This window comes from Amblyomma mixtum, chromosome 8 (genome assembly GCF_055824585.1).
Source record: "Amblyomma mixtum isolate Tamu chromosome 8, ASM5582458v1, whole genome shotgun sequence".
Classification (NCBI taxonomy): Eukaryota; Metazoa; Arthropoda; class Arachnida; order Ixodida; family Ixodidae; genus Amblyomma; species Amblyomma mixtum.
This window is the reverse complement of record NC_143019.1, coordinates 15,149,164-15,165,348: the sequence shown is the minus strand read 5'-3', so window position 1 is coordinate 15,165,348 and position 16,185 is coordinate 15,149,164. Positions and strand designations below refer to the sequence as shown.

Here is a 16,185-nt window from a genome sequence, read left to right as displayed (position 1 = left end):
ACGACTATACAGTCCAACCTCGTTATAATGAAATAACGGATGTAACGAAGGAATGACGATTCCCCTCAAGAGCTTGGTCAACACGGGCTATAAGGAAGCTACGACTATAACCAAGCAATCTCCGCACCCCTTCAACTTCGTTATAAAAAGGTTCAACTGTATTCGCAGACAAACAATACTTTCTTAGCAGACAGTTTTGACGTCTAGAAGCTTGCGCCGTCATCATCATGATCATCATCATCAGCCTGACTACGCCCACTGCAGGGCAAATGCCTCTCCCATGTCTCTCCAATTGACCCTGACGTTTGCCAGTTGCGGCTACCCTATTCCCCCAAACTTCTTAATCTCATCCGTCACCCATCCATAAACAATTTTCCACATTTGAGCACGGATCGCGTCCACGATAACGTCGCTATGTAAAGCTGTGCGCAGGCATAAATATACGCGTGTCCATACATTCCCACGCCGTGTTGCCTGTCAAGAAGTGGAGAGTGAAATGGTGACATGCGTTGCACGATTTGCACGACAAAACTCCGACACGCAAGTATGCAGAGAGATGCGGTCGTAGGGGGACGCCTCCTCCTCCCGGATGTCTGAAATAACTGCTTCCTGCACGAAAGAGCTGCTGCACCTGGCGTTGGGTGTACGCTGCGTAGAATAATAATAAAAAAATATGTGCGGAGACTAAAACGCTGACGCATACTTGACACCGGACGCTGGCTCATTCAAACCACACAAAGGAAAAAATTTGCTGCCACCGCTAGATCCGCCTCACCTGGTGACAAGCGCATGTCGAAACGGAACGACGAATTCAGAGCACGAATATATTACGGCGCGAAACGCTTCCAAAGGAAACAAACCAACAGGCCGATGCATTGCACTCACATATATCGATCACGGAACAGGCGCGTCACGCCCCCAAACCGACCAGCCAGTACCCCATTAAAAAAGGGTAAAAAGAAAAATTCAGCTCCCGCGCAGCCTACACCATACGTGCGCAAAAGTTTGCATTGATAAGGGCTGGGGAACGGTGCGAATTTTGGCCGCCGCCCAAAGGTCTCTCCACCTCCAGTTTATCAGTGCGGGGCGCATTCGAAATGACGACGGCCATTACCTCTCGAGATACCGCTCCCGGCACGGCAGCGCGCGAGCCTGCGCAAAAACCGCAGACGCGCAGAGATGCCAAAGTTCACAGAAGCGGAAAGAGAGGCGGACAAAAAAAAAGAAAGAAAAAAAGGAAGAGAAAGTTGCAGGAACCAGTAGAACCAGTACAATGCCACGCACGACGCAGACTCGACACGTCTGGTGGTAGCGCGCTTCGCGAGAGGACAGGTTCCGCACCAAATTCAAATCTTGAGCATCCTGTAACCGCGAGCAGGGATCCGTTCGGGGAAACGGCGAGCACAGATCGCTCATTCGGCGGCGATCACTGGCAATATGCGCAGCGCGAGTTGGATGGGATGGATGGATGACAGGAGCGTGTGGTGGCATTTGCCACCATGCTCGGATTTTTTTAAATTTTTTTTTCGACATGTGAAAGGCAAACCCCTGTCGAGAGTTCGTGGGAGAGCTTGCACCACGCCCCGTAACGCATCGGATGCAGGTGACGCACATGACCAGACGGGTTCCCGTCAAACCCCGGATATTCATTTCAGGTGACGCGCAGCTCTCGACGGATTAATATTAAACAACCACAAAAAAAAAATATTAGAGGAAGTGAACCCCTCTCCCCCAGCTTCGAAAGCTGCGCATAATCCGGACGCTCGTTAAACGCGGGGAATCAGTTAAGCCCCGGCTTTATGGCCCAGCACCTGTGCCGAGCTGGAAGAGTCGCTTGGGAACGACTATGATGCGCAGATGGCTTACCGATTCCGTTCCCTAATACAAGCAGAGTCCGTGGAATGCTGAGGCTGTTCTGCAGACACTATTACAACATATTAGAGCACCGGCATTTAAAACTACCCAGCCGCAAGTTTAGAACCAAGCCCGGGGCGCAACCGCGATCCGAGTTAAGCACATGCGTAATAAGCACAGCGATAGAAATTCCAGCTAGCCGGCGGGAAAGGAGTCGAGGAGAGAGAGAGAAAGAACCCCATTCCGCTGTTCTACGCAATTATTACCCCGTCTCAACGACTACTCCACGGCTGAACGAGTCCGCACGATCGTCGACTGACGTCGTGATTGACGAAGATTACGCAACCGGCGACACCGTACACCCTTCTTGCAACTCGAGCTTTCCGGCGGCGCGAACGGCAATCGAGGACGGGAGAACAAAGAAACGCGGCGAAAAACAACCACAAAGAGAGAGAATCCGTTAATGAGAAGGCAGACCCCCCCTCCCCCACTCGCGCCTCCTCAACTTTCATCTTCAAGCCCTTCCGAGCACGCGGCAGCGAGGAGCCCCGGCGAATTCGATTAGTGAAAAGGCGTTGCGGCGTCCGAAAGCGGGCGACCATAAAACATGCGAGCAAGGCGAAGGGCGGGGGCGATTTCAACTTACGCCAGCGCCAACGGACAGACTACGAGAGCGCGCGTAAATTGCCCACGGAAGCGCGCCGTGCGTAATTACGCAGAGAGCACCAGCGAGACGTTATTAGGCAAGACACGCGTGTTCGCGAGGCAGTACGAGTAGCAGCGGAGGTAGTACACAATTGCGGCACTCCAGTTTCAGCCAGGAGACTGCTCTGCTCTACTCTGCCTGATAGGGGTAGGATTACCCTCATCTCGGAGCCCAGCGGATAAGCAAAGCACGGCTTCCATATCTAAATTCCAACTACTGCCGCAGAATGAGCCGTCATATCTCGGTCAATTTGGTCGAGACGGACGGCAGACGACGTGCGGGAAGAAGAAATAAGAGAAGGAGAAGGACTGGAGAGAGAAGTGGCGCGAGCAGACGACTCACCCTGGACTGTGTGGTGGTGTGCGGCGGTTGTCTGCAGAGGTGCCGCCGATTGCGTCGCCCTTTATCAAAAGCCTGTCGTCTGCGATGGTGGTGTTGTTGAAGCGGCGATTAGGAGAGAAGACGGTGCAGCAGCTGAGTTGTCGTCGACTTCGTCGTCAAGCCGGAGGCGCCAGAACAGTTTTATAAGCGTTATCCAATCGGGCCCGACCGCCTTTTTTTTCTCGAAGAAGCGCAGGCGGTAGCGAGCAGCAGAGAGCACGGCGCGGCCGCACTACTTTGGTCACCGGCGACCACCGCTGGGGACGCTATTTCCAGCCCGGGGACCGAAATAACCGCTGCCGCGGGCAGCAGAAACAGCAGAAGGAGCACATCGTCGTCGCCACGGCACCACCATGGCACACATACAACAAAACGCGCGGCAGCACAGTTGTCGTGTCGGCGCTTTGGCTTTTGCCCCCACAGCCACCAGCCAGCAAAGCCCTCCCGAAGAAGAGTCCCTCACACGCGCGGGGCCAACTTGTCGACTCCGCCGCCAGATACCGCCAGGTCAAACTATAAATCAAGCGACGGCGCGCACAGCCGCGGCTCACAACACACAGCACTGCTCCCGCGGTCCAACGCACGGCTGGCAGGGAGACCGCGCGAAAGGTGGCACTAGTAGTAGTAGTTGTAGTTGTTGCCTCGGCCGGAACCCCGGAGAAGCAGAGCGGGCGAAAAACAACGCGGCGACTTCTTCTTCACAACGGCTCGCGCTTTTCTTTTCCGACGTGGCGCCACGCAATGCCGACCGCTGCCGGTAATCGAGGCTAGCGGAGTGCGGGAAAATAAAGAAAAAGTACAAAAAAAAAGGTGCGCTCTTTCTCCCCCCCTTGCCCGTTTTCCGGGTGCTAAGCGACGACGACACCGGCACAGCCCGCGGGAAAGCAGCCGGCGGCGACAGCGCTGCTGATACGACCGGACGATGTCGTTCGTGATCGCGCGGCGCCAGCGCCGCAGCAGCGGACGACGGCGAAACTAAAATGAAGAAGTCAACAAGAGAAGACCGGGAAGAAGAAGACCACGAAGAAGAAAGTGGCCCCCACTTCCACAACCACGCCTACTAGTCGGCGGTGAGGAGAGATAACTGGTCGGCAGACGACGTAGTGGCTCTCCCGTAGTCGTGCGAGCCGGCGGAGCAAGGAAGACGAGGCGTGTGACGAACACGTGGTCGCGGCGCTGTAACAGCAGCAACGCTCGTTTTTTCCACCGGCCTGGGCGCCCGCTCGCGCGCGCTCGAGCTGAACGTTGCTGACGTCGTAGAGAGAGAAAGGGAGCGCGCGTCGTCGACGTTCGCCTCCCCCCAGGCGATGAAATAACAAGCAGGAAAAAGAGGGCCGCCGCGCTCTAGCATAAAGGGGTAGGCTGGCGGCAGCAGCCCGAGAGCGGAACTCCCCCACTCCCACCAACCGCGATTTGCAGCTTCTCTCCTGCTCTTTCCCCTCTCGCCACGCCGCCAAGCCCTGCATCCCTCCGGTGGAGACCTGTGTGCATGGCCTGTGTGCGCCGCCCGTAGCGCCGCACTCTCGCTCCCAGAAATGCGTGGCCTCCGAGATTGCTACCGGCGGCAGGCATGAGCAGCAGCACGCGGGTAGCAGACGACGCGAACGCGAAGCCACATCATACGCACAGGTAGCAGACGACGCGCGTACGCGGCCACATCAGCGACTGCAGTAAGCTTCATGATGCGGTTGCCTACAATATGGCGGGAAAAACTGGCGCCGCGATCGTTCATTCACCGCGAGAAATGAAGGAAAGCGCGAAATTCGCGCTTGGTTTGACAAGTTATATCGGTCCAAAACGTGGCTCCAGCCGCGCAACCTTCACCTTTTCGTTGAAGCAAGCCCGTAATAAGTGCCCATCATATATTCACAAATATCTGAAAAACGGCGGCAGGCAGACTACAGTCTTCGCGTCATGAATCGATGCGCAGCGATACGATTCCGCACCTGAATCTGCGCTTCCCAGCAAACCCTAGTAGAGAAAAAACAAGAAGCGCTGTCTAGAAATACGCAAAGGCGGTGGCTGAGAAATGACATGCGCAACTGTAAAAGAAAGAAAAAAAGATACACGGGAGGCCAGGGGAAGCGCGGCCACAGTTTTTGATCGACTATCGAACGAAGCACAGCCACGAGAGACGAATGAAGAGCGATTCAGCGCGGTTTGGTAAATAAAAAAAAAAGACAACGGGGTTCGAAGTCTTATAGGCGAAATTCCCCTGGTCGATTTGGAGCGGGATATATATATATCCGCCAGAGCACCCGAATCCCGCACGAGAGCAATCCAAACTCGATCGACTATAGAGGCAAACAAACATGCTCGGACTATATACGAGACTGGCTTCCGGGTGACGTCATACGCAAACCGATTGCAGAATCTGTGGCCGACATCCACCCCCTCACATATGCGTTTTATTAAAAGAGAGCTATCTTGTCCTGCAATTAACTACTGAGCTGGAGAACATTCTGATAGCAAAGCAGACATTTGGGCTAGTTGGTGTGAATTCATGGTGAAAAAAACAGCGCCTCTTTTCTGTGTTTGCTGTCTTAGTTTGCGCTGTTTTTTTCACCATGAAAACATTCTGATAGGCCTTATCGCCAATGATAACCGAGCCTCCTCCCTGTAGGAATGAACATACGAGTACACACCTATGAACGAGAGCCGATACATCCAACAGATCAGTTATGCGCTACGAATCGACAAAGTTCGTGATTTTTCACCATTTGTAAGGGTGGTTCAAAGAGCCCTCTTTAAAAAAAAAAAAAATCGCAAGGTACGCAAGGCTCGCCATGATGCTACTACGCTTTGAGCTAGCATGAAATCGATCCCAAAATTAATCTAGCGAGAACCCCCACGACACGATATCACTGATTAAAAAAGACGGTACAGATTATCTGGCTATGTATCGAGCAGCGAAGAAAACAGGCAAACTTGGAACGGCCACTCCGGAGTTTTGGCGAAATCGGACTCTGCTCAGCGGATCGAAAAAGACGGCTGCGCCTTGTAGCGAATATAGAAACGTGATAATCCGAACTGTATCGATCAGTGAGAAACAACCTCTGCCATGGCGCAAGCAGAATTGCTCCTGGTCGACCAGAAAAAAAATCGCTGTTAGACTTCTCTTACTAAACCGCCGCACGCTTATCTCCGACTGATAGGAGCTATAATAGCAATAATCTTCGGCAAACACGAAAGCAAAATAGACTCCAGCGCCGTGCATCTCAAGGGAGCCTCACTGGGTTGCGTAGCTGTCCAACGAAAGGGGAACCGCAATCGCCTCCAGCCGCATACACCTGAACACGTGCCAACTAGGCCTGACAAATCATCCGACTGCGAAACACCACGCATGGGGGAGGACTCAACTTTCGCCACACTCGCGTTTTTGGAATGCGCTACAATACGAGGTACACCGGAACGGACCGATGTTGCAGCTTTCGCGCGACGGATTTGGTACACTCCCCTTTCTTACGGTGTTTTTCATCAAATGACAAGCGGACACAAACATCCGCTGCGCCGCATGGCTCACGGGTTAAGGCGTATGCATACTGCTGAAGGCGAGGTAGCAGGATCGAATCACGGCGGTCGCGCTTCGACGGGGAGCGAAATGTAAAAACGCATGCATGCTGTGCAATGTAGGCGCCCGAAATTAATCCGGAGCTTTTCACTACGCCGTCCTTCATCAGGCGTTGTACAGTTTCTGAACGCTAAGCCCATCATCCATACCATCGTGCCACCAACTGAATACAAACAACAATAATACAACAGGATTAGCTGGACAAATGAGTACGAATGCGGGCCTCTGGGCACAATATATCTGGGCACCAAACCTTTCGGCCCTTTGAAGATGGCCACTAAATATTTGGGCTCTTCGAACATGGGCACCAAACTTTCAGCTCCTTTGGGCATGGGCACCAAACCTGCAGACCCTTTGGGCATGGGCTCCAAACCTTCGGGTCCTCAAGCATGGGCACCAAACCATCGGGCCCTCGAGCATGGGTACCAAGCCTTCGGGGCACAACACGCGATTCGTCACGCGAGGCAGAGACGCAGTCACATCATGTCAGACATCGACGCCCTTGAAATCTGCCTAAGTGCGCACGGAAAGCCCAAGTGGAATCAAGTTACGCGTCACTAGCACGATAGGTGAGGCCGATATTCGCGACACGCTATCGGCCGAATGCACGCGCCGACGTCGTTCGCCAAAGCACGTCGACAGATACGCGACGGGCGTTCGATACCGAACACTCACGGAAGCCGCCCGCATGGCCGTGCGATTGCCGCCATTAGCGAAAGCGAAGCAATTCGAGGCGGCGGAAGAGGGCGTCGCGCGTCCAAGTGAAGTGTCTGCGTAGCCAGCTTACGAGACTTTCACACCTTCCGGGCAACGCAGCAACCGCGTAGGGAGAACAGCGAAACAAGTTCCGCCAGCACAGATCACCGATATCGAATTTCCCTGTCTAGGACTTCAGTATCTGCATGCGAATGCGCAAATGCAGAACCTCGAAGGGCACTTCGAGGATGAGATGCAGGATCGCCCCACAGATCAAGTCGTAACCTGCTGCAAATGCACCGCTGTCATCAATGCAAGTATATTTACATATCTTGTTGCTGTTGCGACTGTAGGAAAGATGAACGGGAAAGTGCACGGGCCTGCCCACTGGCTCGGGCTGAGCCACACTCGCTGCCACGTGCAGACAGAAGAGAGTTGAAAGATGTGAGAGGAAAGATTGAAAGTCTGAAAGAATAGACGCGCGTCGCAACAACCGCGTCCGCCGAAGCGTCGACGCCGGCTGTAACAGATACCCTAAGCTCTTTCTCACATATGTTAAGTTGCCCCTTGAGTCCATTTAAGAACTCAGTCATGAATAATACTCCAGCCAGATTAACGCTATTCACAGCTCGTGATTAGTACTCGCACACGCGAGTAAGCACACCCTCTTATGTTTACTTAACCACGCAAATTACAGAGTTGTTATCTGCACTCAGTGATTGGCAGAACGGCGTTTTAGCATGCAGCTATCGCGACATGGGGGGGAGGGGGGAGGCTAGCGTAGAAGCAGCATGAACGGAACGACGTCAGTGCGGGACTCGAATACAACAATGAACGCGTATACTTCGGTGTGTCCGCTCATGCAGCTAGACACGTGCAGGAAGCACGATACGCAGCGCGAGGGTGTGCACGAGGCGGGAAAAAAAAATTCAAAACAAAACAAACAAAAATAAAACAAGAAAGGCGGCGGCGGCGGCGTGCCACGGACTACCGCGGACGCATCAGCCGCGCGGCGACGCGTTTCGCAAATCCGTGTGGCGCATCGCTGCTAAAACCTGGGGTGTTGCGCAGACGTCGGCACACATAGGGGCGCGCTCCGACGGGCTTGGAGCGATTCCAGCGCTCACCCCGTTCATTACATGCCGGGCTTGCGCCCTGAATGGAATAAGGGCCGGCGAACGAACGACTCGCCAGCGGGCGATGTTCTTGGCCAGCGCAGGAATGGCAACGGAATGACACAAACAAAAAAAGATAAAGAGGAGGGGGGGGGGGGGGGGGAGTCAGAGAGACGTCGTCTTGAACTCTGGGTGCCATAAAGAGACTACGCAACAGCGACTGGCACGCTCGGGCAAGAAAACACGCGCTTATTTCTCTCAAGCAGGATAACCATCTTAATTCCAGCTGTTTCCTCGAATACCGAAGAGAGGCCGGACGGCCTGAGGCAATTTCTCTAAGCATTTTTTCAAACTCGGTGTAGAGGAAGAAAAACAGACACAATGGCAGACGCTGACATGGAGAGATATTACGTGTGCCAGCCTCTAGCGAAACCTATAACTATAGAGCGCACAGCCGGTCCCGTTTTAGCTAGAGAAGTGACGAGTTCCACGCCTCACTTCTCAATTAATATAACAATTATTGTAACCAACGCACCCGACTATAAACGTTTATCTCTAACCGCGTGCTTGCTAGCACTGCACCTAGCTGTCTATGTTTAGTCTCGCCTCAAGACTCCGTAGAAACGGAGAGACGCAAATCGAGACAGAGCTAAAGAAGGATACGCAACAATCTAGACCTTTGAACTTAAATAAAGATACGGTTAAACCGGAAATATCCCCAAAAAGCTCTTTCCAACTTCCACGAAACGAGGGGGGACACCGTCGAGACCACGTCAAGCAGAAAAGATATAGACGACCATTAGTGAGAAAAGGTGTATCCACTGGAGTTACGACTAGGCTTTCTATAAAAGATGAGCAAAACGAATGAAGACTGCCCTACCGTGTCCAAGCACTCTAATTAAGTTTCTGCACTTTTCTTTTACCAAGGTTTTCTACGTAAAAAAAGAGACCAGCCGGAATATTGAATAAATACGTAAAAAAATAACGCAAGGCTCCGGTAATCAGCTGGGGCAGAGCTAGCCTACAAAGAAGCGAGCAGTGTTTTCGAGGCAGTGCGTCTAGGCATAAGCGCTCCAGACGGAGATGAGAAAGGCTTCCATTCAGCCATGCGGCTTCGTTCCATCTGACGGCGCGTACAGAATCGCCCCCCCCCCCCCCCCCCCCCCCCTACCCCTCCCATCAGACATCCCCCTACGCAAGCGAATTTCGTCTCGCCGGAATACGGGCTGCACTGTCATCACGGTTGATGCAAAGCTCCCCGCTTCCACATAAGCCTACAACGACCAGCAGGACCAAAAAAAGGCATTCCCTCCAAACTGGTGGCGTTTAGGCGCCGGAGCCCCATCAAATGGACTCGTACATTTCCTCAGAAATCGAGGAACGAAACGGGATGCGCCCACGCCAAAGCGCCTAACACTGTATAGAAGCGCTCAGCCGCCGCCGCGACGCATAAAATACGTTTGCGAACTGTTGCCTCTTCTCCCAACTGTCGCTGCAGTTCCCGCTCCCCATTATTGCAGCGCGAGGATTTCGCACAAAAAAGTTGCAGGGTCACAATTCCTGCTTCTTTCTTTCTTTTGTTCTTGTTTTTCTTTCCATCTCATATCGGTCAGGCTTCAAGTGCCTGCACCCCCCGCCCCCCCTTTTCCCTTCATTCTTCGTCGTAGTGAGGCGTACATACAATGAGAGTTAGCGTGGCTTCCTTTGCTCATAACCAAAACCAGCCAAAACTAACCAAACCAAACCTCTATCTTTTCTCCTTTCTTTCCCGCACTCTTGGGTTAAACCAGAGCCTCCCAATAGCCGTTGCGCTCGTTTGAAGTTAGTAGTATCAAGCGAGCTTGGATGGCACAACTGCCAACCTTTTGTGAAGACACACATTTTGCATATGTATATAAAATGAACACTGTAGCGGCTCTGTCAAGTGTTCGTTCTCAGTGAATTTCGAGAGTTAGGCTTTTTACGGCCCGATTGCCTTTTTTTTTTTTTTCAGCAGCATAAGACCCACTTATCGTTGAGAAAATTGCAGTACACGTTGGAATAATTTTTCCCGCCACCAAATTCGAACTCGTTACGTCGACGATGACGTCAAGCAATTTTAAACTCCGAAAGACCCGACTGAAGTGGAATGCAGAGTGTCACACCCTCAGAGAGATAAAAAAAAAAAATGCACTCGACGCATCATCGCAGTCTGTGAAAACGGCGTGTGGCAGTGATACTGGTCATTAATTTGTGGTCTTTCTACCGTAAAAAAAAAAAAAAAGTTCCGCTTTCGGTGAAAGTGCCCAGTTTGTCTTTAAAACGCGGCAATCTATCGATAAAGAACAACTTCATCCTGCCATCGCTGCCCCATTAAAGAATACCAGACACGCGCACGAGCAAAGTTTACTTTGTCGCAGTACGCCTTCTCGATTCTCCGATACGTGGCAGTAGTAACTAAATTCGTTACGGCAAACCGACACACGTACGACACAGGACCGGTTTCAGACGTGTACAGAGAAGGGAAGTTCATTCGGCGATACCGATCAGCGTTCGACGGGCAATAACTGATTGTCATACCACGGCGCTCTGTCGCGCTTCACGGCACAGAGGAGGAGGAGAGATTTCACAAAACGAGCGCGAAGAGTTGGGGGGGGGGGGGGGGGCAAGAAGGAAAGTAAAAACGAGCATCTCCAGAGCGCAAGTCTAAATAATAATAATAATAATAAAAAGAAAGCAGCTGCGGGGGGAGCAACAAGACGGAAAGCTTTCACTCGCGCATTCCCTTCGTTGGTAGACGGTGACGTCAACGCTCTGACGTCAGCGCGGAAGGTTTTCATCGGCAGTCCTTTCCCTTCACTCGACGGTTGCCCCGCGTCGCTGGAAAGTGCCCCAACGGGGGAAGCGATGACTGGCGCCCGGATTGTGGCAGCCAGTATCAGCGAAGAAAAGGGTTTTGTAAAAAAAAAAAAAAAAAGGCGAATAATACGGAAGAGGATTGCAGACGAACGTAATCGTAACACTCGAAGGCACAAACGAACTCGCATAAAATGCGTTTCGATGGACATCCAAACCCTTGTCGTTGAAGGTCAAGACGAAGAAAGACTAGCTGTAGCTCTGTTCTTTCATGCGTTTGGCAACTATAAGACGTAATCTAGTTCCGCGACTGCTGCACGAAGGATCTTTCTATAAATCACCATGGTGGCAGAATATCAACGATCCGTGTTTACGAAAATTCTCATCTAGGAAATGGTCCGTTGCGAATGCGGGAACGAAAATTGGAAAGGGGGAAAAAAAGTGCGCAATGCAAAAAGCGTTTGATTAAGCCACCCTTTCATATTCTGCGAGCAATGCACACGGACAAACGAAGCGGCGAGCACACACTCAAAACAAAACGTTGCTCAAACCGAACAGGTGCAGCCGCCGCAGAAACCGTTGCACTCCTTCTCACAGGAAGCCTTTCTCTCCTGCGTACAGATTAAAATGGGCGTTACTCCGCAAACATGCGAGCAACGCCAACTTTGCTGAGCAGATTTGCGTGCGGGAAGTGCTAAATTTAGACCCCCCTCCTCCCCGGCCCATCGCCCTTACTCGTAAAGAAAAAACAATCGTTTATTTAATAAAGCTTTCCCAACAAAACAAAATAACAGGAGAGTGAAAGTCGATAGTAGGAAAGAAACGGGCGTGAGCATGGGTGCGAGGAGCGGCTGAGCGAAGAATCGAGCGGCCGAAGGAAAACCGGATTGACGTAGAAGTGGAGCGGCGGCCGAGCGCTGCTACATTGGCGCTATTTCAACGTCGTTTATCGACGCTCCACGCGGCGCCACGTATCCGCTATCTGCAAAGAATGTAAAAGAAAAAAAAAATCGTCGCTGAACAATCACGTGTCGCCATCTAGCGGGAAACATACCAATGACGACGACGCATTGAGCGCCATCCTGCGACGCCGCTTGAAAAGAGAAAGCCAAACAGCGACGCAACACGGAAAGCGACGGCCATTTTTGTCAAGACCGCGTTTTCGCGGCAACGTGCAGGGAAGAACAGGATTTTGAGCGTGAGATCGGATGCCGTGGCAGTTTTTAACAGCTGTGGACGAGTTCTGATGTATATACAGCGAAGTTCACGAACGAAACAGTAGGGACAGGCGCTACTCGAAGCATGGACGATCCATCGACGGGCGTTCCATCTGTGTCTCGGGGAGCAGACGAATGTGCAGACGACGCGTGCTGCGCTCATGGAAGCGACGACGACGGCAAGCTGCGGGTTCTCGAGCTCTACAGCGGGATCGGAGGAATGCACTTCGCATGCCGGCCCGATCGGACGCGAATCGTCGCCGCCGTGGACGTGAACACGACGGCCAATTCCGTGTACGCGTTCAACTTCCCCGAGACGCGACTGCTGCAGCGGAACGTGCAGTCCCTGAGCGCCCGCGAACTGGACGCGCTCGAGGTCGACCTGGTTACGATGAGCCCGCCGTGCCAGCCGTTCACGAGGCAGGGACTGCAGCGTGACTCCCAGGACCCGCGGTCGTCGTCGCTGTTCTCTTTCCTCGAGGTTCTGCCCACGCTCAAGCGCAAGCCGAGGTACCTGCTGCTGGAGAACGTCAAGGGCTTCGAGACGTCCGCCACGCACGCCGTACTCGCTCAGGTAAGCGTAAAGCGCGGACGTAGGCAGCGCTAGAACGAAGGTCCCGAGCAGATCACGGCGGAGCTTGCGTAGCGAATACTTCCTCAACTCGGGTATTTTGCAACTCGTGACAACAAGAGGACGATGCAAAAAAAAAAAAAAAGGACACAGGTTTCGAGGAACGTAAACGCGTCACTGATACTGCTTTTTACGACTTTTTTTCGGTTGCTTAATGCGCTACTGTAGGCCCAAGTAGCCTTGCAGCTGCAGTATGTGTGCTTGATTATGTGGTCAATTTTCTTACCTTGGCAATGACCAGTCCTTAGAAGGAGACACAAAAACATCTGCCCCTCCAAAAGGACAGGCATATTTGCCTACAGAAACAGGAGTTCCTGGCCTCTAGACCCCATTCCCTTCATTGCAAGCAGAATACACGCTGTAACACCTTACAAGCTGCATACACATTTATTTCATGAGATTAGTACCTTCAATGAGGCTGTCTGTATCTCCCATATCCTCAGCTCAATTACAGCCATCACTGTAAACACCAAAGCACACTTTTCCACTCTATCTGTTTGGCATGAAATGTGTCATGAGTCATATTGGCTTAGCTAATAACAGCAAACAATCCAACCTACTTAAGTGACTCTCAACTAAATGACACATGATTATATACACCTTGCGTGGTAGTTCACATCAATTTTTCAGCAGTGCTTTTTGTACATTTTATAAGCAAATTAAAGCTGGGATCCTACTTTTTAATGATTTAAAGGTGCTTGCATGGCAACAAACAATAGCTCAAATTCATTTTGATGTCTTTTCCAAAGAACAAAGACAGCGTGTGCAGTGCTTAAAAGTATACACTGCAGTGAACGAAGCTCAATCACATTGCAGGCCCTTGAAGACAGCGGCTACCACGTCCACCGTTACCTGCTGTCGCCGACTCAGTTTGGAGTGCCAAACTCAAGGCTACGCTTTTACTGTCTCGCCAAGCTGCGCCCAGCACTGTTCAGAGACTGCTGTCAAAAAGAGAACGGCATCTGCTCGGGTACATGCTCAGAGAAGCCGCCTTTCGGATCACAAGGCACGGGGCCGCCACAGTGCTTGTCCGATTTTCTACACCTCACCGATGGACAGGAGTTAACCGATGGAACGAGCTACCTCCTTCCGGACAAAGTCCTCTCCAGATTCTCACTCATCCTGGACATTGTCGAGCCCTCATCAACCAACACGTGCTGCTTCACAAAAGGCTACGGCCACTACATCGAAGGAACCGGATCTGTCCTGCTTCAGGTGCTGTGCATTCAGACTCACCTTTTTTCTTTATAAACTATAACGTGCGCTGCTGTTAGGCAACTTGTCCAACATTGGTAAATGCTAATGCAACCATCATGATGCCTCCTAAAGGTTGATACAAAGAATAGGTTGGGGCAACCGAAAAGGAAATAAAAATGATAAGGTTGATACAGTATGAATACGTGCCGCCGTGGTGGCTCAGAGGTTGTGGTGCTCGGCTGCTGACCCGAAAGACGTGGGTTCGATCCCGGCCACGGCGGTTGAATTTTGATGGAGACCATATTCTAGGGGGCCGTGTGCTGTGCGATGTCAGTGCACGTTAAAGAACCCCAGGGGGTTGAAATTTCCAGAGCTCTTCACTACTACGTCTCTCATAGCCCGAGTCGCTTTGGGACGTTAAATCCCACAAAACAAACAAACAAAACAAATATTGATACAGCTCCGAAGTGGACGAAGAAGAAGTGCTTCGCCATCTCGCTTGTGACGAGGAAGAAGAAGTGGTTCGTCTTCTTGCTGGTGACCGCTCGGCAGACTGGAGCAGTTCTTGTGTCTCTGTGTGCTGTGTAATATTCGTGACAAATCTGGTGGAGGTGCTGGGTACGCTTCCAGACCCGCGTAGGCTACCGATCAATACGGATCTCACCCCAGTTCACCAGCGCCGCGGCCGCCGCCTCCGTGGAGCGTCCCCTGAATTTGGACTCCTTCCGGCTGCAACCAGGGCGACGCAACCCCGGCCTTTGGAGGCACCAGCTGCCATGGCAACTGAGACCACGCTCCCGGCGCACATCCTCTGTCATCAGCCACGAACACCCCCGTCGTTTCATGGCGACGTGTTCGAGGACGCCGAGGATTGGCTCGAGATATTCGAACGGGTTGCCCGTTACAACGACTGGAGTGACAACCGTAAGCTCCACAATGTCTATTTTGCACTTGAAGAGTCGGCTCGGACATGGTTCGAAAATCATGAAGCTTCGTTTACGTCCTGGGAAGCTTTCTGCCGCAATCTTAAAGCCACTTTTCCGAATGCAGACCGTCGAGAGCGAGCAGAAGCTGCGTTACACTCGCGCAACCAGCGCCACAACGAGAGTGTACGCATGTACTACGAGGACATGACTCGCCTTTTTAAGCGCGCGGATCCCAACATGACAGAAGACAAGAAGCTTCGCAACCTCATGCGGGGTGTCAAGCAAGAGCTCTTCGCAGGACTCGTGCGCAGCCCACCAAGCACTGTGGCAGAGTTCCTCACCGAGGCGGCAACTATGGAGAAGACGCTGGAACAGCGAGCCCGCCAGTACAATCGCGACGTCAACACCTTCGGGCCTGATCCCATCTCCATGCCTCCCGGTATCGACGCGGCCTTTCTACGCGAGCTGGTCCGATCCGTCGTCAGAGAGGAACTGCAGGCCTTCCGTACGCCGTCCGAGACGCCATCTTTCACGCCACTGAGCGAAGTCATCCGGGACGAGGTGCGCCTGGCAGCACAACAGCACCAGATTTCCGAGGTTCCTCGCCAGCCTGATGCAAGGCCCACGTATGCGTCCGTCCTGCGCCAGGCCCCTGGGTACGACGTCACTGCCGCGACTCCAGCAGTGCTCTCGTCGAGCTCCCCTCGTGGTGACGCTCCGCCAGCCTATCAGCGGCCGCGAAAGAGTGAAGTGTGGCGTGCCCCGGATCGTCGGCCCCTCTGCTATCACTGTGGCGAGGCGGGTCACCTCTACAGGGCGTGCCCATACCGCCGCGTGGGCCTGCGTGGTTTCGCGCCGGACGACCCGTGCCCTCAGAACGGGGAACGACCGCAGGAGATAGCATTCCATCTGTCGTCGCGCCAGAACTACATCACGTCAGGCCACCAGGAGGCTCGATCACCGTCGCCGCGACGCTACCGTTCTCCAAGCCCCCGTCAAGCCGCAGGCTACTCCGGATGCCGTTCTCCCAGTCCACGCCGGGAAAACTGATTCCAG

General features: G+C 52.7%; 2 protein-coding genes across 6 annotated transcripts in view; one reads left to right on the top strand and one right to left on the bottom strand.

Annotated features, from left to right (window-relative positions):
* Positions 1-16,185, bottom strand: part of LOC149331443 (hypoxia-inducible factor 1-alpha-like) — a 217,076-nt gene that overhangs the window by 62,317 nt on the left and 138,574 nt on the right. The gene's annotated exons all lie outside the window — the stretch shown is intronic.
* Mt2 (tRNA (cytosine(38)-C(5))-methyltransferase) overlaps positions 11,991-16,185 on the top strand; it is a 50,591-nt gene continuing 46,396 nt past the window's right edge. For 2 of the 3 annotated variants that reach the window (XM_089556585.1, XM_089556583.1), the window contains exons 1-2: positions 11,996-12,949; positions 13,823-14,221. In XM_089556585.1, the coding sequence (XP_089412711.1) occupies positions 12,461-12,949; positions 13,823-14,221 (888 nt within the window). In that variant the 5' untranslated portion in view covers positions 11,996-12,460. Of the gene's footprint in view, positions 12,950-13,822; positions 14,222-16,185 lie in introns of all 3 variants that reach the window. The other variant, XM_089556584.1, reaches the window with a different exon arrangement.